The sequence below is a fragment of the Apodemus sylvaticus genome, chromosome 10 (assembly GCF_947179515.1).
Source record: "Apodemus sylvaticus chromosome 10, mApoSyl1.1, whole genome shotgun sequence".
NCBI classification, from domain to species: domain Eukaryota; kingdom Metazoa; phylum Chordata; class Mammalia; order Rodentia; family Muridae; genus Apodemus; species Apodemus sylvaticus.
This window is the reverse complement of record NC_067481.1, coordinates 20,496,661-20,518,232: the sequence shown is the minus strand read 5'-3', so window position 1 is coordinate 20,518,232 and position 21,572 is coordinate 20,496,661. Positions and strand designations below refer to the sequence as shown.

Sequence of the window (21,572 nt, the reverse complement as noted above, 5' to 3'; positions counted from 1 at the left end):
AAGTTCCTCTGTCCTGCCTAGTCAGCATCTTTAAAATTCTCCTGATTCAACTTAATGCAGAGCTCTCAGGCTGGATTTAAATCTCGTCTTCCCCACCAGCTTGAGCTAATCTCCTGCCTCCTCTCTATACATATCTATAGTGCCTGGTATTCGCTCTTGAACCTTGATTAGATTTAGTCTAAGTCACTCTCCCCATTCAAACCTGGACACTGTTTATCTTCACCCTCACTACCATCTTTCAACTTGTTTCGAGTCCTGGCTGCCAGGCGTGAAAAGACAGAGAATGTCCGAAAGTCCCGATCTAGCAGCAGACACTCTCCAGTAAACGACCTTGAACGCGGGCCCTCGGGGCAGCTCTCCTAACAGCCGTCGGCCCTGGGCTCTCATCTCTAGAACAACCCATCCGGCGCCGCCAGAACCCGGAGGGAAGCAACCGAGCAAGCGCTGCCCTGGGGAAGGCGGGTTAAGTTGTCATATGATTCTCTAATCACATGATCCCTAGAAATGGGGTGTGGGCAGAGAGAGGAAAGGGAGGAGGAATGTGAACTGAGTAGAAAAGAAACACAGCATTCCAGGAGAGTCCCGCCTCTACGTAGACAAGTAACCAATGGAAGCCCTGGATCTCCGAGCACTGGCTAATGGGAATTGAGGTGGGCGGGCCATCGCGCGGCCAAGCCCTGGTCCTGGAGCTGACCGCCAGATGCCTCCCAGGGAGCGCGGACCCGAACGCAGGTAGGAGGCCGCTTTGCAGACATCTCCCGGTTACTGTCCAGAGGCCTGGCCAGGCTGCTGTGCAACTGAGGGTCCTCTGGAGTCTCAGCTCAGAGGCCAGAGAAGCCCTGCCTCTTGAGACTCCCCTAGGGGTTTCTGATGCACTAACGAGGTTGTTTTTTCTTTTCTTTTTTCGGAGGGATGGGAGTAGTTGTTGTAGAGGACCCCCCCCGCAATAAGAGCCCCCTCTAGCCCAGCATATCGGAAAGCTGCAGGCCATTCTCCAGGGCGGGAACCACCCCTCTCTGTAGCTCCCACCCCTATCTCTAGGTCCCGGCTTTCCCTCTGTTGCTGCAAGGGGTCTCCGTAGCGGTGCTCAGTGGGTGGGGATCTCCCGTCCTCGGTCCTCAGAGCTCAGAGGGTTTGGGAGCAGGACCTGGGCGTGATGGCTGAATCCCTGGGTTGTGTCAGTCTCTTTTCCTTTCTTGGGGGCGAGAGAGCTAACTTCCGCCTTTCCCCGCCACTTTTCCCTGCTCCTTCTCATCAGGATTGACTCACCTTTTAGGAAATTCATCTCCCCTTGACACTCGGAGTTGGGGGGTGCCACCTAGTGGAAGACGTCGGAGCTAGGGCTTTCTTTGAAAGGCTCCTGTTCTCCCTAGCTGTGTGGGGTAGAGATGGCCGGGGGCTCACCACTCCCTAGCCCTATTGAGAGGATTGGGTCTCCCCTACCCCTTCCTGGTTAGGAGATGGCCTCTGGGATGTTCTTTGAGTTAGGTGAAAGGGCACTTGAAAAGAAGTAAAGAAGGAAAGAAAGATAGAGGAAAAGACAACAGAACCTTCTATGTAGCCCAGGCTGACTTGGGATTCACCTTGTAGCCCAAGTTGGCTTGGCCCTTACAACCCCCCTACCTCATCCTCCCGAATGATGGGATCAAAAGCATGCCTGCCTGCCATGCGTGGGTGGAATTTCCTGTCTTTCTTTCATAGCCACCAGTGTCTAGGTAGAGATTGAGGAATTGAGACACAGGAAACAATTTATGAGGCCCTCAGCCATAGATTAGAATGTCATTTCCAGGACTAAAACCCAAGTACAGATTCTACCAAGTCCCTGTACCCACCCTGTTTCTAACCTGCTTGGGGCACCTGCCCGAGAAATGCTCTGTCCTGGACCTCTGGACCTCTGGCCTCTGGGTTGGGCAGTGGCCAGGGGCACCAGTTGGCATATGAATCCCGTCCAATATCCTGTCTTTTTTCCCTGACCTGATCCTTAGGCATAGATTTGAAAAGTGAAAGTAATATTATAATGACAGCTTTGCATAGTTGTTGCAGAGAAATACAAGGAGAGGGAGAGGGGCTCCCTGGAGGGTCTTTGAGTTATTACTGGCTTTGCTGCCCCAGGCAGAGTAGTGTCTTCTGGGTTGCTGGGTAGGCCAGCTGAGCTGGGAAAAGACTTATTAGGGAAGTGAAAGGCTGGGCCAGAGGCAGTGAAACAGTGCACCGGGCCTCCCCACTTGCAGCTGAGTTTCGATTTCTTAGCAGGGACAGGGAGAGACGGAGGCGGTCTGTTTGAGGAGTCCATCTGTTTGATGTCGGCAAGGGTTCATCATGAAGTTAGCATTGAGGCTGACCCAGGCTCTGTGTGCCCTTCCCTTGGGTGGGGTGGGGAACAGTTGTGGGTAGGCAGTGGCTGGTGTGCAGGGAAGACAACCTAGACCAACCTCACTGGCCACAGTACTTCTGTTTTTACAACTTTCTCCACTGCTCGGTTTCCCATATGATCATGTGACTGATGACTGCGGGGGTGGGGGGATGGGGGTTGGGCAGGCCTTTGAAAGCTACAGGTGGCAGTTCAGTGCCAGGCTGGGGGTGGGGCTGGCCATCCTCCTGTGTCTGCTGAAGCCTCCCAGTTAGCCCACAGTTCCATCGATCAAAGCCACAAAAGCCACATGCCTTCCTGACTGCCACCCCCCCACACACACACACTCACCCAGAGTCTCAGGTGTTAGACTTTACGTGTGGACACCGGTCGACACTTGTGTTCATGCCCGTGTTCGTACTCACAGTGTACGCAAGCTGACGCGTGCGTGCTGCACACTGGTAGGACACTGACTCAAGCGGCACCCTTCTGCTCCCTCTCCTGTTTGCTTGCTGAGAAGACACAATAAACCCAGGGCCTTGGCCGGAGCACAGGGGAGTGCATGGCCTCGGAGTAGGCCATAGCGTTTAAGATGGCTGCCAAACTTTGCTTGGCATTTGTAGGCAGGCCATGTGGATCCTCATGAGCTGGCTGGCCTTAGCGGCCGGGCTGGTGGCTGGAACACAGTGTCCAGATGGTCAGTTCTGCCCTGTTGCCTGCTGCCTTGACCAGGAAGGAGCTAACTACAGCTGCTGTAACCCTCTGCTGGTGAGTGTCTCATGCCCCAGTTGGCAGCCCAGGCCTTCTGAAGGACTGGCTACCTTGGATTGGCCAGAGGAGGACTGGCACAGATCCTTTGGGTGATGTCATCTCTTCTTTCCAGGACACAGGGTCTATAATAACGAGCCAACCTCTAAATGGCTTCTGCCAGAATGGTGGCCGCTGTCCTGCTGGCTTCTCTTGTCTTCAGGATGAGTCTGGGACCTCCAGGTGCTGCCCGTTCCCTAAGGTGACGGCGCCATTGGCTTGAGGAATTGGGGGGGGGCTGCTTAAAATCTGTGTTTACCCCTTTCCTTCATGCTAACAATCCCAGGCAAAGGGGTCTTGTTCACACAGGCTTCTCTGTGTCCATAGGGTGTATCTTGCGGTGATGGCCACCACTGCTGCCCTCAGGGCCACCAGTGTAGTGAGAACGGGAAGTTGTGCATCCGGATGTCAGGTGCTGTGGGGCACAGGGGAGGGGGACCTGTGGGGAGGGACATCGGGTGGTACCTGACGTGCCCAGCATCCCAACTGCCTGGGTAGCCCTGATTTCTGAACAGAGGGGCAGTTCTGAAAGAAGAAGGTGACAGACTCCAGGGGTTTTAAAGGACAGGGAAGGCCATGCTGGAGTGATTTAACACCAGCTCAGCTTCACTGGATGTCTTAGTTCTCTTTCTGCAGCAGGGTCTAGCTGATGGGATCCTGGAAGATCACCTACGTCCTGGGACCAGCCACGAAACCTCCTGCAGCTGGACCTGCAGTTCCTTCAGAGTGGGAGTGATGTCTACAGACTGGATTAATGGAATTCTCCACTCTTCTATCTGCAGATCACCTCTTGGGTGCTGTCCAGTGTCCTGGTAGCCAGTACGAATGTCCCGACTCTGCCACCTGCTGCATCATGGTTGACGGGTCCTGGGGATGCTGCCCTATGCCCCAGGTACAGGTGTGGGAGAATGGTGGTGACTAGCGGAGCTGGGGCTGACGCAGATGGATTTAGGACCATCTGTCTCTTCTCAGGCCTCTTGCTGTGAAGACAGAGTGCATTGCTGTCCTCACGGATCCGCCTGTGATCTGGTTCACACACGATGCGTCTCACCCACGGGCACCCACACCCTACTAAAGAAGTTCCCGGCACAGAAGACCAACAGGGCAGGTGAGGAGGCCACGGGTGAAGCCACATTTAACTCCTGGCTGGGGAAAAAGTTCCCACCATCCTGGCAGCCCTCCCTCATGCCTCATTGATCTTTCAGTGGCTTTACCTTTTTCCGTGGTGTGCCCCGATGCTCAGACCCAGTGCCCTGATGATTCTACCTGCTGTGAGCTACCCACTGGGAAGTATGGCTGCTGTCCAATGCCCAACGTGAGTCAATGGCTGGATTCCCCCTGGGTCTGGACATATCCTTATAAGGGGGCTCCAGGCACAGACAGCCTTAAGGCTCATGCTGCCCCCTAGTGGCGGTTTGGAGCAGTGTACGCTATCTTGCTGACTTGCTCCCTGTGCTTACTAAAGACAGTTCAGAGATTTACACTTGTCCCGACCTAGGCCATCTGCTGTTCCGATCACCTGCACTGCTGCCCTCAGGACACTGTGTGTGACCTGATCCAGAGTAAGTGCCTGTCCAAGGACTACACCACTGATCTCCTGACCAAGCTGCCTGGATTCCCAGGTACCGGACCATTTCATCCACTCAGTCAAGAGGGGTTCTCCTCAGTGATGGAACGGCTATCGGGTGGGTTTTGATGGCTGCGTGGAGGGACCCTCTACACTGGCCTTGCATGAGGTTCACTGTGGCTGGGGGGTAGCTATATACTCCGTTCTCCACACCCGGTCCCGTTGCCTTTGATGACCTGGTCTCTACCCACCTCACAGTGAAGGAGGTCAAATGTGACATGGAGGTGAGCTGCCCTGAGGGAGACACCTGCTGCCGCCTCAGCACTGGGGCCTGGGGCTGCTGTCCCTTTACCAAGGTACTTGGGAGGAGTGGCCACCGTGGTCCAAGCAGAAAGGGGCAGCTAGATTGGCTCCAGTGCTTATGGGCGTCTGTCTGTCCACCTCAGGCAGTATGTTGCGAGGACCACATTCACTGCTGCCCAGCAGGGTTCCAATGTCACACAGAGAAAGGAACCTGTGAACTGGGTGTCCTCCAGATACCCTGGATGAAGAAGGTCACGGCCCCCGTCAGCCTGCCGGACCCACAAGTCTTGAAGAGTGATGTCCCCTGTGATGACTTCACAAGCTGTCCTACAGACCATACCTGCTGCAGACTCAGTTCTGGGGACTGGGGCTGCTGTCCCATCCCAGAGGTAACAAGGGAAGGGGAACAGCCCTGAGGGGGTGGAGATAGAGAGCATCTTGGCCTGGGCAGGTGGGTGGCAAGAGTCCTGTGCCACCCTTATTCTTCTGTACCCTGTCTAGTCCAGGGTGGCACCCAGTGCTATGACTTGTGCCCAGCTGGAGAAGCCATGAGCAGGAGAGGTGGACTCCCATGTCCTCTGTAGGAACATTCTTCTCTCCTCATTCTAGGCTGTCTGCTGCTTAGACCACCAGCATTGCTGCCCTCAGGGCTTCACGTGCGTGGGTGAAGGGTACTGTCAGAAGGGAGACAGGATGGTGGCTGGCCTGGAGAAGGTGCCCGCCCGCCAGTCGGCCGTGCTCCAAATTGGAGATATCGGTTGTGACCAGCATACCAGCTGCCCAGTAGGGCAAACCTGCTGCCCAAGCCTGAAGGGAGGTTGGGCCTGCTGCCAGTTGCCCCACGTGAGTCTCCACCCACCCACTGCCCTGGGAGAGGGGAGCTGTGTTCTTGGGATGGGAGTGTGCCATTCCCTCGCTCCACAGGCTGTGTGCTGTGAGGACCGGCAGCACTGTTGCCCCGCTGGATACACCTGCAACGTGAAGGCAAGGACCTGTGAGAAGGATATGGCCTCCGTCCAGCCTTCCGTGCACCTGACCCTCGGTCCTAAGGTTGGAAATGTGGAGTGCGGAGCGGGGCATTTTTGCCACGATAACCAGACCTGTTGTAAAGACAGCCAAGGAGGCTGGGCCTGCTGTCCCTACTTAAAGGTCAGTGCCATCCCTGACCCTGGAGCTGGGTGTGGCCACAGGCTGTGCTCTGCCTTGTCTAAGGCTTACTCCTTTGACCATCCAGGGTGTCTGCTGTATCGATGGACGTCACTGTTGTCCTGTTGGCTTCTACTGTTCAACCAAGGGAACCAAGTGTTTGAGAAAGAAAACCCCTCGCTGGGACATGTTTTTGAGGGATCCAGTCCAAAGACCACTACTGTAAGGAGGGGCTACAGACTAAAGAACTCCACAGTCCTGGGAACCCTGTCCCGAGGGTGTCCCCCACTCAGGCCTCTGTAGCACCTCTTCTCCTAGAGTCATCCCATCACCATGGGAGGTAGGGCCTCAAACTAAGACCTCCTTTGGTGGAAAGAAGGCTATGGCAAAAGCTCCGTATCAAACTGCCATTTCTTCCGGTTTCTGTGGCCCTTGTGGACCAGGTGCTCTTCCCGATCCACAGGTGTTGAGTGAGCTTGCTTGTGTGTGTGTGTGCGAGCGCGCGTGTTGCTCCAATAAAGTTTGTACACTTTCTTAACAGTGTCTAATTTGGTGCGCCAGAGTTCTCTGATACCAGCTTTCCCCACAGAAAAAACAACACACACACACACACACACACACACACACACATAGCTTTAACCTCACCAGCTTTGTATTTTTGTTGTTGTTGTCCAGAGTGTTATCATCACATTATCCTCTAGTCCCCAGGACCGCCCCAGCCACCAGCCCTGTGACATCCAAGCAGCACCCCTCCCCTCCCAAGGGTCCACAGAGATTGCCCCTCCCTTCCCAGCCCTCACCCTAGCAGCTGAGGCTGGCTCGCCCCTCCTGCTCTCCCACAATAGATCTTTCTATGTACAGCCACATTTATACAGGCACTGCTCCCCCACCCCAGCCCTCCTCCCCAGCCCCTCCCATGGGGGACCGAGTCCCTCCCACCTCCCTCTGCTTGGAGGCCAATCCAGGGTCCCTTCCCAAGACACTCCCCCAGCACATACCACGGATAAGCTCAGCAGACCCCTGAGCTCTTCTCCCGGCTAAGAGCACGCGCCCATCCCTCCACCGCAGGATCCGGGGGCGCGCACCCTGGGAACCTGCAGGGGCCGCAGGAGCGGTGGGCGACCCCCCCGGGCCGCACTACTTGACGTTGAACACCATCAGCGGCCGCTCCTCCCGCCGCTGCCACGGGCTCTTCTTGTCCCCAGCCTCGTCGCCCACCTCCGCCCCCAGCTCGTCCTCCGGGCTGGTGAGCGAATCGCGCCGCAGCTCGCTGGCACTGCTGCGGGAACTGTCCCCTCGGCTGCGGCCCCGACCCCTGGGTACGGTGGCTGCCCGGCCTTCGGGTGCCACCACCTCGTCCAGCAGGGGCGTTAGCGAGTTGTCCTCCGGCGAGCAGAGGCCGGTGCGGCTCTCGCTGCTGCTGGGCTCTGTGTCTTCGCTGAGCGCCAGGCGCGGGGGCGCAGGCGGCGGGGGCGCGGGCAGCTGCGCGCGCTCCCGCTCCTCCCTCGGGGGCCGGCGGCGCGCAGGTCGAGCCTCGTGCACGTCTACGCCCGAGTCCAGGCTGGCATCGGTGCTGCGGCCGCCGCCGCCCGCCTGCAGGTCGATGTAGGAGTGGCGCACTTGCGAATTGGAACGTCCGTCCAGGGACACGAACCAGGCGCGCGGGTGAGGCTTCACGCCCAATTCCAGCAGCTTCTTCTCGGTCAGAGCCTGCAGCTCGCCGTTGAGCTGCGCCATGGTCGACTCGTTGAACAGCACCGGAATGGTGACCGAGCCGCTGACCGGTGCGGAGCGCCCGCCGCCCCAGCCCTCGCCGCCACCGCCGTCGCCTCCCGCACCCGCGTGGCCCTGCATCAGCGGGCGCTGGGGGTCGGGTTGGGGGAAGGGGCGCGCGGGGCCGGCGGCCGAGCCCTCCTGCGGGGTGGCCTCGTCGCCCACTCCCGCGGCGCCCGCCTCTCCGCCCAGGCGCACATAGTGTGCAGGGATCACCAGGGTGGGCATGACATTGCGGTACACGTTGTCCTTGAGGTGGTCGATGGAACCGCAGAAAATGAGCTGGCCCGGCTGGCTGAGGGACGGCGGCCGCGCCAGCTGGTCCACCGACTGTGACAGCAGAAAGTCGGGGGTCTTGCTCTCGGCTGCCCCCTTGTGGCCCAGATAATGGTCGAAGGACGGCGGCGGCGAGGGAGGCTCATGCAGGAAGGCCGCGGCCCCCGCTGGACCCCGCCGGTATTCGTCCAGGCTGGGCTCCAGCCCGCCAGGACCCTCGACGGAGCGGGCGCTCTTGAGCCCGGCACCCTCAACGCTGCGGGCACCAGGAGGCTCGGCGGCCGGTCGGCTGGCGGAGCGCGGTTTGGCACGGAAGAAGTCATCCCGGGAGGATGCTAAGTCTCGGGAGCTGGAGAAGGCCGAGTGTAGGGAGCCTGGGGGAGGGGCCTCGGGGTCTCCGGACGACGTAGGCTCCAGGGGTCCCCCGCAGATGAGATGGAGTTGAGACATCGACGTAGCCTGATCTCGTTTGTTGTCCGAGGGGCCAGAGAGCTGCAGCTTGCGGTGCTGTTGTCTTGGCTTCAAGCAGCGTCTTCTGCAGAGGAGGAAAGAGAAAGGTGCTCAGGAATGCTCAAAGTGAAGGTATCTCCGTAAACCCATCCCCACAGCTGCCAACACAAGGGATGAAGACAGCACTGGAGTGGAGATGGAGGAAGCCTGGAACGTTCTAGAGGAATGACGGGGGGGTGGGGTGGGGGTGGGGACCCGAATGATGCCTAGAAGCTGTTTGTAGAAAGAGGATCGTTTATTCAACCAGGAGCTGTACCCGTTCGGCTTCATGAATGCTTGGCACGTTCACCAACTAGGGGTGCCTGCTCTGGGGGTCCCCTGGGTGTGAGAGCTGGGCTGCTTGGAGCCGCTGTAGATGGCCTCTCTACAGAGGCAAGACCTGCAAATCCTGCCATCTGTCACCCCTTTCTCTAAAGCCACCAGTCCCTGGAGTCTTAGCTCTCGAATCGCCATTCTTTCCTGGGAGTACTTTGAGAATCATCTAGAAGCATCTTTGGGAATCCGAATGCAGAGCAGAAGCAGCAGTAGGCCTAGGGATCTGGAGAGAGAAGGCGGGGCGGGCCCCAGGCTATACTCACCGGCAGTAGTAGATCAGTAGACACAGCAGAATAAGCACCAGCAGAGCCAGGGCCGCCAGGATGGTCAGCAGGAAGATGGTGTGGTAGGTGCTGATATCCTGAATGCCTGAGGTGATGGTAACCAGCCCTGTGCCAGGCAAGGGCTTAGGATGCCCTTCGTGGCTTTCACAAGGCCTAAACTCTCCCAGCCTGAGCTCTCCCCACTGCCCTTCCCGCATAACCCCTCCCCCACCGCCCCTCCCCCACCACCCCCACCCCCAATCTCACCAGATGTAGGGGAGGCCATGGCAGCTACCCAGTACCCTAGCTGCGGGGAGACAAAAGTCCAGTAGAGCTGTCGGCCTTCCTTCCGAATCACACCAGTGCCATTTCGTACCCACAGTCCTGGAAAGAGGCCAGAAGAGTTCATGAAACTCAATGTTCTGCCTCCTCTAACAGAAGCCCCAGCCTCTAGCACAGGCACCCTGCCTGCCCTAACACTTACCACTCTTGGAGTCAAACCTCCAGGCTGGAATGCTGGTGCCCACAGCAAGGGCACGAGGCTCTGAGGGCACTGGCAGGGACAGGTGAATGGGTCCGGAGAGAGGCACCTCTGTCCCGTTGCCTGTCAGCAGGTGGACGCTCACAGCAGCCAGGGGTATCAGCTCCAGCCAGGAGCCATTGCCTGAGGGAAGAGGACACTGGTACCAAAGGCTATGTCCTTAAGGAAGGAAGGTGTCTCTCCTCTACATTAAGTACTTGGCTTACCTGAGCTGGAGGCCTCAGTCCCCAGGAAGGCAGGGAAAGCCCGCATTTCCTGCTGGGTGCTGGCAGGTGTGAGCGAAGCCCAAAGCTGGCTGTAGGTGGCGCTGACGGGCAGGCGCGCAGCTCTCCGCTGGAACTGCACCCAGGGCTGGGAGCGGGCACCTGGACGGAAAGCAGGCACTGTGATAGCCTGACCCAGACAGACGCAGAGAGCAAGTATCCCAAACGAGAGGACCACGGTTTAGGGCTGATGGAAAAGACGAGGGAGGGTGGGAATAGAGAGAGAGCTGGACAGCCGCAGATTGTTGACTGTGAAGGGATGTGATACCAAAACCGCCAGTCCTGGTGACTGTGGGACCTTCCACAAATTACTCGCTTCCTCTGAAGTTTCCTTATAAACATAGAAATGATGAGGGTCGTGGGGTGGAAGGGAAGGCACTGTGGTTTAGAAGGTCACTGCTCACACAGAGGCTCTGGGTTCTGTTCCCAGCACCTGCGTGGCAGCTCACAACCACCTATAGTTCTAGTTCCAGGGAACGCAATATCTTTTCTGCACAGTCATGTCCTGCTACCAACATCTGGGTGGCAGGCACTGAGTTAAGTCATGGATGCAGAACTAAGATTCCCTTGTCTTTGTGCTCAGGCGTCTGTCTGTCTGTCTGTCTGATTATTTATTCATTTTGGTTTTATGGTTTTGTTTTTGTTTTGTTTTTTTGATACAGAGTGTCACTATGTAGTCCAGGCTCTCCTGACACTCACGCTGTAGTCCAGGCTCTCCTGACACTCACGCTGTAGACCAGGCTGTCCTGGAGCTTACAGAGATCCGACGCCTCTGCCTCCTGAGTGCCGGCATCAAAAGCATGCACTGCCACTGTTGGGTCGTATGTGCTGTTTTTTTTTTTACAGTTTCTCTAGAACCTTCTGCCATGATTCAAAGAAGTGTTTTGTGTGGACTGCTATTTAGCACTCACTGAATGCATGTGGCAAGTGAGCCTGGCCTGGTGGCGCCCGTGTAGTGTCACCTAGGAGGGTCTGCGGCAGGATCTGAGCCTTGGGCCAGGGTTCTCAGGACAGAACTCTGAACAAGAGAGTTCTGAGATACTGTTTCAAAAATTAGAGAAAAAGAGAAAAGTGGCCAACAAACAGTATTTACCTTTTTAAAATTATTTTTTCTTTATTTTTATGAGTATGAGTGTTTTGTCTGTATGTATGTCTGTGCTCTTAGCAGCCAGAAGAGGGCGTGAGATTCCCTGGGGAAAGTCTGTGAAGTACCTACCATGTGGGTGCTGGGAATCCAATAGGACCCAAGTACTTGGAAAAGCAACAAGTGCTTTCTAGCACTGAACCATCTCTCCAGCCCCAAATAGACACACATTAGCTTACAATGCTGTGTGTGTGTGTGTGTGTGTGGTGTTGGGGCTGCAGGAGCAGACATATAAACAGAATTCCAATCCTGTGTGGTCATAGGTAACATTTATTAAGCTTCAAAATATGCTGGATGCTGTCCTAAGCAGGCTATGTATAGTAACCTCTTAATTAGCCTAACGGCCCCTGAGGTATCAACTCCATTTTATAGATGCGGAAATGAAACCAGAACTTCTGCAACACACCAGGACCACCATCCTGGAGCCTGTCCCTGTCACCCTACACCCCTCCACACAACTCTTGTCTTGTTTTATTACTAAATGTGGGGTGTTGTAGGGTAAGAGAGAAAGAAAGTGGGAGTTGCCTCTCTGGACATGCAGGAGAGAGGCCCAGAGGCCACAGGCTACAATGGTGTAGCGATTTGAGCATTCTGACAGTATTGTCAACTCTCTGCACGTCACATGGAGAGCAGTGGAAGCCATGAGAGGCCAGTAGGCAACAAAGATCCATTAGGCATTTTAGAGTCCCTGGGGAGCATTGGAGGCCTCTGATATGGGGGTCATCCAGATGCAGATAGTAAACAATCAATCTGTCAACAACTCGATAAGAATTGAACTGGGGAGGGCTCTGGAGTGTTGGCCAATCAACTTAGAAGTCCAGGCCAGAAGGTACCCTGAGCCCTCACTGCCCTGCCAACTCCACCCCACTCGCTCTCCAGCCAGGGGCCTCAGTTCACCCTCCACTCCCAGACCACCCAGCTCCTCTGTCAGCTCTACAGGACTCCCCCCAAAGGTGAAGGACACTTCCACCACTGCCCTGTAATGCTGTAATGCCTATAACGCTCCCGGGATTTGCAGTGGTGTTCGTCTGTCTTCCTATTTGCCCATCACCACGAGGCAGGCTCTGGGTCTATTTTTCTCACCCCCAGCACCAGCCATGTGCACGGCACAGAGCAGGAGCAGAGTACGAGACTGAAGTACGTGCAGAAGGACCACCGAGGATGCTCCGGGCCACTGGAGAGATGTCCAGTTGCCCTGGAAAGCCCCCATGGCTTCAGAACAGCCAGGCACCCAGTAGGTGCACAGCAAATGCACGCGGATCCACTGACGATAAACAGGTCAGGGAGGTGGGAAGCAGGAGAGAAGAGAACTCACGAAAGCCCTAAGGAAACTATAAATAGTTATTAAATACCTGCTTTTTTTCCTCTTGGTGCATTTGATACATTTTTTTCTTTAATTTGATGAAGTGAATATTACCCTTCCACATCTTATACATGTGTTAAGTATGGCACAGAGAGGTTAAGTGACTTGCCCAAGGACACCCAGCTGCTGTGTGAAGAAGCAGAGGTTTCTGCACTTAGGCCTAGAAAGGGGGAGGAGCTACGGAATGAAGGGCGGGGTGGGGCTTACCTGGAGAGCCTAGGAGGATGTGCACAAGGTCCTCATAGAGGATGAGGGTGGCTGGCCGCTCTGGGAGCAGGTAGAGGCTGACGGACGCATACACTGCAAGACGGGTGGCCTGTCAGTTCTAGAAGCAGCATTCCCTAGGTATCCCCCTCTTACGTCCCAGAGGCTTCATCCTCCCACAGCCCAGTATGCCCCAGCCCAGGCAGCAGCTGCTGGGAAACTGCCCCTCCACCCCCAAGGACTATTTTGGGAAGGGTCTGAGGGTGGGTCTCAGCTGCTGTCCAACCCCCACCCCCCACCCCTTCACCTGCCCCTGCACTCACACGGCAGCTTGTCAACACGCCACGGCACTGAGTTGGTGAGGAAACCCGGGCGAGCAGCAGTGACCAACACCCAAGTACCCAGGCGGTAACTGAGGGGTAGTGTGGCCACGCCCTCTGAGTCCGTGGTACCGGCAGCCAGTAGAGTACGGTTCCCAAACACGTCTACTGAGGCCCGGGCCAGGGGCACCAGCTCCCCGCTCACATATACCTGTACTTTGATCAGGATCTCTGTGGGAAGACGGAGTGAGGAGTGAGAGGGGGGCTGTAGCGGGGGGGCTGTGAGAGAGGTTTGGGGGCTGACTCCAGCGCGGTGCTGGGGATCAAATCCAGGGCCTCTGTCAATGGGTTGTGCTGTCTGCCAAATCCGGCAGAGCAGGAGAGAGGGCTATCCCCTTTTGCCAGCGCTAGCCCATGCACACTTTCACATTTCCAAACTCGGGCAATGCCTCTGAGGGGTGACGTCATCGTCACAACATCTAGAACATGACAGCATTCTCCACCCGGCCTCTGTTCTCACTGGTTCACAAAATAAGAATATACCTTACGGGCTGGAGAGATGGCTCAGCGGTTAAGAGCACTGACTGCTCTTCCAGAGGTCATGAGTTCAATTCCCAGCAACCACATGGTGGCTCACAACCATCTACAGGAGAATCTGATGCCCTCTTCTGGTGTCTGAAGACAGCTATAGTGTACTCATATGAATAAAATAAATCTTAAAAAAAAAAAAAGAATATACCTTACAACCAGTGAAATGCTATATTTGAAAAAAAAAAGCCCTCAGCCCATTTTACAGATAAAGAGAGTGAGGCTTAGAAGGTGTTGTTAAGTCCTCGCACTGCAGTTAAGTGAGAAAACTAAGCTCTGAACCTAGTAATCTACTACTAGAACATAAAATGTTAGCCAGTCGACCCTAAGAGGAGAGGAGAAAAGAGACCAAGAAAGAATCAGGGGAGAATAGGGCGCCTCTAGTGGAGGGGGAGAGGGCAAGATCAAGTAACTTAGAGGAAGGATGGAAGCTGGGTCCCCGCTTGAGTTCTCAAGAAAGAAAAAAAAATCAAATCAAATCAAGCCACGAAGGAACCCGTCACTTCTTGCACACACCCTCTTTCCAGGATCCTTTCCAAAACCCTTCAAATTCAGGGACCTGCCCCAGCTCCTAAGACCAAAGGAGTATCATGATCCCTCCCTTCAGGTCTATAGCTGGTCAGCTACAGTCAGTCACCATGGCAACGCCCTCATTCCTCCCAGGAGATCCGGCAAACGAGCTGGAGCCCTGAGGAGAAAGGGCGACACGGAAAGCAGACCCAGGCCCAGGGGATGGCGTGTGCAGGGACTGGGAAGCACTGCCGGCTAGATTCCCAGGCTATCGGTGACCCCGCCCCTCCCCCTCCCCGCCTCCAGGGTAACCTGGCCACGCTGGCCCCGAAGGGGAAGTGCTTGCTCGGGGTTGTATGGGTGATGAGGATTTGAGTTACTCCCGTGGATTTCCACCGGCCGCCTCTGCCATCTCACCCTTTCCACTCAGCGCCAGCTTCTCCCTCAAGACTAGGCCCCGCCCCTGCCTTCCTAATGAGCTTCACGGATGGGGAGGTTAAGGTGCCCAGGAGGCAAGTGGAGGGTGCGCTGGATGCTGGGGGAAATCCCAGGTAGAGAAGGGGGCCTGGAGCCTGGAGCTGAGAGCGGAAGGGGCGGGGTTAGGGGGCGTGGGCAGCCACGGAACCTCGGGGCCTTCCACTGACTTGACACTCAACAGTGACAGGTGTCTCTTCTCAGGCTTCCAACGCAGGATGCCACGCCTGGTCCTGGCATCCCATCCAGCTCTTCCCAGAGCCCACCTCCCTCTCCAGGATAGGCCAGAGTCTAGCTTTTCAGGGTGGGGCACTCACTCTGCCCACTCCCACGCTGCCTCTCCAAGGAGTGGCAGTCTCCTGCCCCAGTAGGAATTCTGAGAAGCTAAAAGAGTCGGACTGCTTCCAGCCCCATCCTAGGCTAGGAACAGCTGGAGAGAGCAGCTGGGAAGAGAGGGTCCAGGGGTCTGAAATTTTGTCACTTGAGGGAAGCCTTTTGGCTCAAGGGCCAAAGCCTCAAAAGAGTGGAGGGAGCTGAAAAAAAAAAAAAAAACAGAGGTGGGCAGGTAGGGCCCGAGGGCGCACCAGTGCCAAGCCGGAGGGGGGGCAGGTGTCTCGCAGAGTCCTTCCCTCTTCCCCACAGCCTGGGCTCCCAGCCAGCTTGCCCGAGAGAGCCCCCTATTCTGGCTCTATTCCAGCCAATTCCCTGGGCCCTCCCTCCCCTGGGGGGCAGAGCCTTGGGGGAGGAGCTTCCGAAGAGCTTGGGCCTCTTCTCTGGGAAATCAGGGGAGACTGAGGCACAGGAAGATTTCCCTCCCCACCCTCAGAGCTTGGCATTCCATACAGTATCTGCATCTCCCCGCTTAGCCCTGCCTCATTCCAGGAGGAAATCCGACCTCCTCCCTTCATCCGGACCCTACTTCCCTCAACCAGAACCCCCCCCCTTCCGCCTTTCCTGCTAGCTTCTGGTGTGTGTGTGTGGGGGGGGGGGGCTTAAGGAGCAAAGAAAACTGTTTCAGGATGGAGCCACAGGCCGGGAAGGAACAGCAAACGTGGGGTGGTGGCTCAGGAACCAGAAAGGTGGGAGAGGGGAAGCAGGGATGAGGAGGGGAGAGGCCCAGCGCACCACGAGTGAGCTGTGGAGTCAGGGTGTCCAGCTCCCACCGCAGGGGCGGGCTCAACCCTCACCTCGCACACCCGTGTGGGCCGGGTTAGGCGTTAGGAGGGTCAGGGTCTCCGTTGGGGGCGGGGAGGGGGATGAGTGAAACGAAGAGGGGGCAGGTCTGGAAGCTGGTAGAGGAGGGACAGCAGTAGCAAGAGACCGGCTGGACAGGGACCCAGACACCTGCCCTCTCAGCTGGTACTGCCCACAGCTAGCCAGCCAGCTCAGCATGGCTCCGTGACCACAGCCCTGCCATGCGCTTTGAGCTGGGAATCACAATAACGCCCGTTCTCAGTCCCCTTCCAATGCATGCCCTCCCTCTAGCACGAGCTGATCAGTGTTTATTTGGTGCGCCCCGAATTCTAAATCTGGGGGGTTGGCTGGAAGCTGTCAGGCTCCTGGGTGAAAACCCCACTCGAGCAGTCAATCCCGCCCACAGCCTCACCCACTCCCCCTCTCCCCTCCCCCCTTGCAGCACAGCTCTGAGCTCCCAGCCCCAGTCCGGCCAGGGTGGCAGCCGATGTCTGCGCCCCCACCCAGCCTGGGTCGCAGCTAGGGACCCGCGGGGGGCTGCGGAGCCGGCGCCCGCCCCAGCCCGCCCCTGGGCGGGTGTCTTCTGCAGACAATAGCTCTGGCTGCAGTGCCTCGCGGACCAGGAGGGAGAAAAACAAGTCGGAGGAGGCGGCGGCGCCGAGCCTGGAGACCCTCGCCCTCTCCATTGTGTCTCCCCAAGACCCCCTCAGCAAACAATCCCCCAATCTCTCCCCCAGAAGCACCGATCTCAGGTCGCCTTCCCCCCATCCTGGGAGCAAAATGCACCCCAAGTCACTAGCACCGTGAAGAGGGGGCCAGCGATGGCAGCCGATCACGGGGGTACAGGCCCACGATCGCCGCCCCTCGAGGCCGAGACTTACCCTGCGGGCTGGGGGGCTCCGGCGGAGACTTGCCGGGAGCCCGGGAGGCGCCGCCGAGCAGCAGCCCCAGCAGCGGCAGCAGCCGCGCGAGGACGCCGGGGCCACTCGGCGGCGGCATCGCGGGGCTCGGCCGGGCCCTAGCGGTCCATCGCTGCCGCCCGGCCCTGCTCGGCCGGCCCCGCTCAGCCCCAGCTCTGCACCGCTCTGTGCAGCTCCGGGTTGGGCTCCCGCTCCGGCTGCGGAGCCCGCTCGGCGCGATTGTCTCCGCCCGGAGCGGCCGCCAGCGCCCCCTGCAGTCGGCACCCGGCACGGCGCGCCAGCGGGCACCGCCCCCTCGAGGCCCGGCTCTGCCTATAGCCCACCCGGCAGCCCCCACCCGGTAACCCAAGACTCCAGACAGCAAAGGAGTGCAGCGATTAGGGGGCAATTACCCGAGTTGGGGTTGGAGAGCTCTTGAGATGTGGTGTAAAATTGAGGGGTAGGAGAGTGGCTATTGCCTACTTCTAAGGCTGTAGTTGGAAAGAGTGAGAATCCTCTTCCCACATGGAGAGCTACAGTGTTAAAGAGGCTGCGATCTCCGTCCAACATAAGGAAGCTGACCTGTGGTCATGTCCCCTTCCGCCCCCCCCCCCCAGGACTTCCATTCAGAAACAGGCTAGGCAAGGCAAGTTCCTTACAGCCTCCCTGGCCTCTCTCTTGCTTTAGACAGGGTGGTCTGAAGTTCACTAGAGAGCCTAGACTGGCCTCGAACTCACGGTGCTTCTCCAGAAGTGTTGGGATTTCAAATGAGGGCCGCTAGATTCAGTCTCACTTATCCTTTAAAGTGACAATTAAAATAATCTCTCCCTAGAAGCATGGTTGAGATGCTCAGGTGTGTGTGTGTGTGTGTGTGGTGGGGTGGGATTCTAGGCACCTTTAATCCCAACGGGAAGAGCTCTGAGTTCAAGGCCACCTTGATGTACACAGCCACTTCCTGGTACTCTAACACAAGTCTGACAGGAGCACCAGTGCAATAAATGGTGCTATTGTGGGCCGGGAGAGGGGCTTGCCTCCCTTGGAGTAATAAGACCCCCTTCTTCTGCAAGGGACATCTGGCTAGGGAGGTTTTGGAGAGGCAGAAGCAGACACCTCCCCCACAAGAGAATCCCATTGGTTCTGGCATCATGACTGACAAACTGGATCTTCCTTCGCTGCACCCCACGTTTGAAGACTAGCTCCCCAAACAATCTTTCTCTCCTTATCATCTCTGGCTGTCACCACCCCTTAGCTACGGTTTTGCACGGTTCTCTCTGCGGAGTCCCCTTCTTCGGGGCAGCCTCCTTCCCAGGAGGAGACCCAGGACAAGGACGGCTTCCCCCAGAGGAGTCAGCAGGCTTCCCTCTGACTAGATCTCTCTAAGGAGGCAAAGCCACCAGGTCTTTCCCATCGTCCCTTCCTTCCTTCTTTGCCTTGTTTCCTTCCTTTCCCTTCCCCTCCCTTCTATCTGCTTCCTCTTCCTCCTCCTTTTTGGCAGGGTCTCACTATGCGTTCCCTGCTTCCCCTACTTCAGACCCTGGAGCAGTCAGTCAAGAGAGTAGAGGGGATTGCACGGATCTCCTCCTTTTTAATAGAAATTTCCATGTAACCATATTTCCCAGTCCTGTGCTTATGTAACCATTTTTTTTTTTTTTGGAACCTAAGCACAGGCTTTAGCGCTCATCCTTGGTAAATTTCATCGTGTTGGTTTCAAGCCGATTTCACAATCTGTCAGGGCTCCTACGAATCTGCCTCGCCTGCCCGCTGTATCATCCCTGTGACCGCCGCAGCCAGAAGCTACCTGTGGGGCAGAGAGGCTTCTGTCACCTCCATTCAAGGCTCCCCTGATGTCTCTAGGCAGCATGGAGTTGGCATGGAGCTCAGACACCCAGAGAGACCCCCACCACACCCCAGTTTTATTAAAATCATTCAGATCTAAATCCCAGCCACTACAATCCCACTCATATTTCTCTTGTCTGTGAGGACCAGCGCTAGAGTGCTTTGCTGGGATCGAGATAGGTGGTCTGGGCCATTCAGTTGCAATGACTGACTGAGTTGAGAGAAAATCTGGCTGGTGTTCAAGGATCATGGCTTAATCTTTACTTAAATATTCACCCAGCTAGAAACCTGTTCTGGAACTTGCCATGCATGGATGTCAAATCATTGCTATCAGAATTTACCATTTACCCCTCTGGGTACAATCAAGTACCAGCTCTGGTGAGGTGAATCTGTGCACCTATCCTGTCCCGGATACGTAGCCTTGAGTTCAGTGTTGAAGGTGTGTCTGTCTGCTCAGCCGCCACCCCTGCCTCTCTGACAGACATGTACCCAGGGCCCTGCCACCCAGCTGCGGCCACAGCTGCTCCCTCTGCCCGAGCGAGCTCCCTCTGCCTCTCCTCTCTCTTCTCCTCATCCATCCCTTCCTTCTCTGTCTCTCTCCCCACCCTCAGTACTGACGATTGAACTCAGGATCTTGGACGCTCTCCCACTGAACGACGTCTCAGCTTTCTTTTTTTCTTACTTTTAAAAAAATGTGATAGAAATAAGAAAGAATGGGAGTACGCTGGGAAAGGGCATTGCCTTAGGGTTTCTGTTGCTTTGATGAAAATACCATGACTAAAAAGCAAGTTGGGAAGGAAAGAGTTTATTTGGCTTATACTTCCAGATCACAGCTCATCATCACTGGAGGAAGTCAGGACAGGAACTCAAGCAGGGCTGGAATCTGGAGGCAGGAGCTGATTGTCTTAGTCAGGGTTTCTATTCCTACACAAACATCATGACCAAGAAACAAGTTGGGGAGGAAAGGGTTTATTTGGTTTTCACTTCCACATTGCTGTTCATCACCAAAGGAAGTCAGGACTGGAACTCAAGCAGGTCAGGAAGCAGGAGCTGAAGCAGAGGCCATGGAGGGATGTTTCTTACTGGGTTGTTTCCCCTGGCTTGCTCAGCTTGCTTTCTTATAGAACCCAAGGGCACCAGGCCAGGGTTGGCACCGCCCACAATGGCTGCCCCCCCCCCCCCCCATTGATCACTAGTGTGCTAGAACTGAGACAATGTCTTACAGCTGGATGTCATGGAGGCATTCTCAACCGAGGCTCCTTCCTGTCTGAGGACTCTAGCTTGTCTCAAGTTGACATGCAATCGCAGCTGGTACAGTCATACACTCAAAGCCCTTTCTTTTGAGACAGAGTCTAACGTAGTCCAGGCTAGCCTCAAACTCTTAACTCAATCAGACTTCTGATCCTGCTCTCTCCACTGCATGAATTCTGGTTTAACATGTATGTGCTACCACTCCTGGTTTACACAGTGTCATGGACCAAACCTGACCAGAGTTTCCTGTATGCTAGGTAAATACCCTAACAGAGCCATACCTCTAGCCACATATATTTATGTATGTATAATATATATATTAATTATATATTTGTATATAATTACTTTTTGAGATATGACCTCAAATTAAGTTGCCTAGGCTAGCAGCCTTGAATTCACTCTGTAGCCCAGGCTGGCCCTGAACTTACTCTGTAGCCCAGGCTGGCCCTGAATTTACTCTGCAGCCCAGGTTGGCCCTGAACTCACTCTGTAGCCCAGGCTGGCTCTGAACTCACTCTGTAGCCCAGGCTGGCCCTGAATTCACTCATTAGCCCAGGCTGGCCCTGAACTTACTCTGTAGCCCAGGCTGGCCCTGAACTCACTCTGTAGCCCAGGCAGGCTGAGAACTTGTGATTCTCCCGTTTCTTGGTTTACTTCATTCATCTTTTTGAACAGAGATCCCTTGGGATAGAGACTGGCTTTATTCACTGCTTAGCCCAGCTTTGGAATAGTCTAAGCACACGTTAGGTGGTCAGAAATCATTTCTGGCACATGTGAACCAACAAACGCCACAGGGCCCAGAGGATAGCCTGGTCTACCCCACCACCTGACCCTGATCCCCACAGCTGGAAATCTGCCGTCTACACCTCAGCCACTTTTAAAGTGGAAGATCTGGCTCCTCAGAAGGATCAGCATTAGGAGGCTGCACAGGATGACATCCCCTCCCTGGTGTGGCACTGCTTTCCTCACGCTTAGCGCAGCCGGTTTCTTCCGCCTCTCTTCCTTCAGAACAGCACTCTAAAGGTCTTTGCAGCGGGAAACAGAGGAAAGAGGGGAAGGTTAATTTCCCAAGTCTTGGACTATTTTGAGGTTTGTCCTTCCAAAACTATGCAAAGCACATAGCTTAAAGTTGCACACCAGAGAGTCAGGCACGATGGCTCAGGTCTTTAATTCCAGTATCTGGGAAGTTGAGGCAGATGGATCTCTCTGAGTTTGAAGCCAGCCTGGTCTACACAGTGAATGTTTGGTCAGCTAGGGCTACATAGTGAGATTCTGCCTCAAAACAGAGCAGATACAAAGCTGCTACTAGGGACCCAGCATTCCTTCTCTAGTGCTCCTAATCCCCAACTTACTGTCCACTGAGTCTCATGGGAGGCCCTTTCAATTCCTGCCCCGCTCCCTCATCCCTGCAGCCCTGCTCCCTCATCCCTGCAGCCCTGCTCCTTTATCCCTGCAGCCCTGCTCCCTCATCCCTGCACCCTCCTCCTTGCAGCCCTGCTCCCTCATCCCTGCAGCCCTGCCCCCTCATCCCTGCAGCCCTGCTCCCTCATCCCTGCAGCCCTGCTCCCTCATCCCTGCCGGCCTGCCCTGGGGCAGCCATTTGCTGCCCTGTCAGCACTGACTCTGCTCAAGCTGCTTCCTTAGTCACCACTTATTCTCAGACCCTAAGGCAGCA

General features: G+C 56.0%; 2 protein-coding genes across 3 annotated transcripts; one reads left to right on the top strand and one right to left on the bottom strand.

Moving 5' to 3' along the window:
- The first annotated feature begins 569 nt into the window (after positions 1-569).
- On the top strand, positions 570-6,707 carry Grn (granulin precursor). The gene is made up of 13 exons (XM_052196354.1): positions 570-732; positions 2,974-3,118; positions 3,234-3,359; positions 3,485-3,569; positions 3,940-4,049; positions 4,130-4,265; positions 4,363-4,472; positions 4,656-4,779; positions 4,983-5,080; positions 5,171-5,416; positions 5,637-5,870; positions 5,952-6,176; positions 6,262-6,707. Exons 1-13 carry the CDS (start codon positions 701-703, stop codon positions 6,397-6,399), a joined length of 1,809 nt encoding a protein of 602 aa, XP_052052314.1. The 5' UTR covers positions 570-700; the 3' UTR covers positions 6,400-6,707.
- A 372-nt stretch (positions 6,708-7,079) lies between these two features.
- On the bottom strand, positions 7,080-17,046 carry Fam171a2 (family with sequence similarity 171 member A2). Of its 2 annotated transcripts, none has more exons than XM_052196351.1 (8): positions 16,793-17,046; positions 13,149-13,376; positions 12,829-12,921; positions 10,058-10,216; positions 9,795-9,974; positions 9,578-9,694; positions 9,311-9,416; positions 7,080-8,757 (listed from the first exon to the last, which is right to left on the bottom strand). In XM_052196351.1, exons 1-8 carry the CDS (start codon positions 16,908-16,910, stop codon positions 7,311-7,313), a joined length of 2,448 nt encoding a protein of 815 aa, XP_052052311.1. In that variant the 5' UTR covers positions 16,911-17,046; the 3' UTR covers positions 7,080-7,310. The 2 variants fall into 2 exon arrangements, with proteins under 2 accessions (XP_052052311.1, XP_052052310.1); XM_052196350.1 differs by having other exon boundaries at positions 7,081-8,757; positions 9,311-9,437.
- Positions 17,047-21,572: the final 4,526 nt, after the last annotated feature.

Coding starts and splice junctions, on each gene's coding strand:
- Grn (XM_052196354.1), top strand. CDS start 701: ATGCCTCCCAGGGAGCGCGGACCCGAACGCAG. Junction 4,780..4,982: donor CAAGCTGCCTGGATTCCCAG/GTACCGGACCAT, acceptor CCCACCTCACAG/TGAAGGAGGTCAAATGTGAC. Junction 5,871..5,951: donor CCTGCTGCCAGTTGCCCCAC/GTGAGTCTCCAC, acceptor CTCGCTCCACAG/GCTGTGTGCTGTGAGGACCG.
- Fam171a2 (XM_052196350.1), bottom strand. CDS start 16,910: ATGCCGCCGCCGAGTGGCCCCGGCGTCCTCGCGCGGCTGCTGCCGCTG. Junction 13,377..16,792: donor GGAGCCCCCCAGCCCGCAGG/GTAAGTCTCGGC, acceptor GTCTTCCCACAG/AGATCCTGATCAAAGTACAG. Junction 9,975..10,057: donor GACTGAGGCCTCCAGCTCAG/GTAAGCCAAGTA, acceptor CTCTTCCCTCAG/GCAATGGCTCCTGGCTGGAG.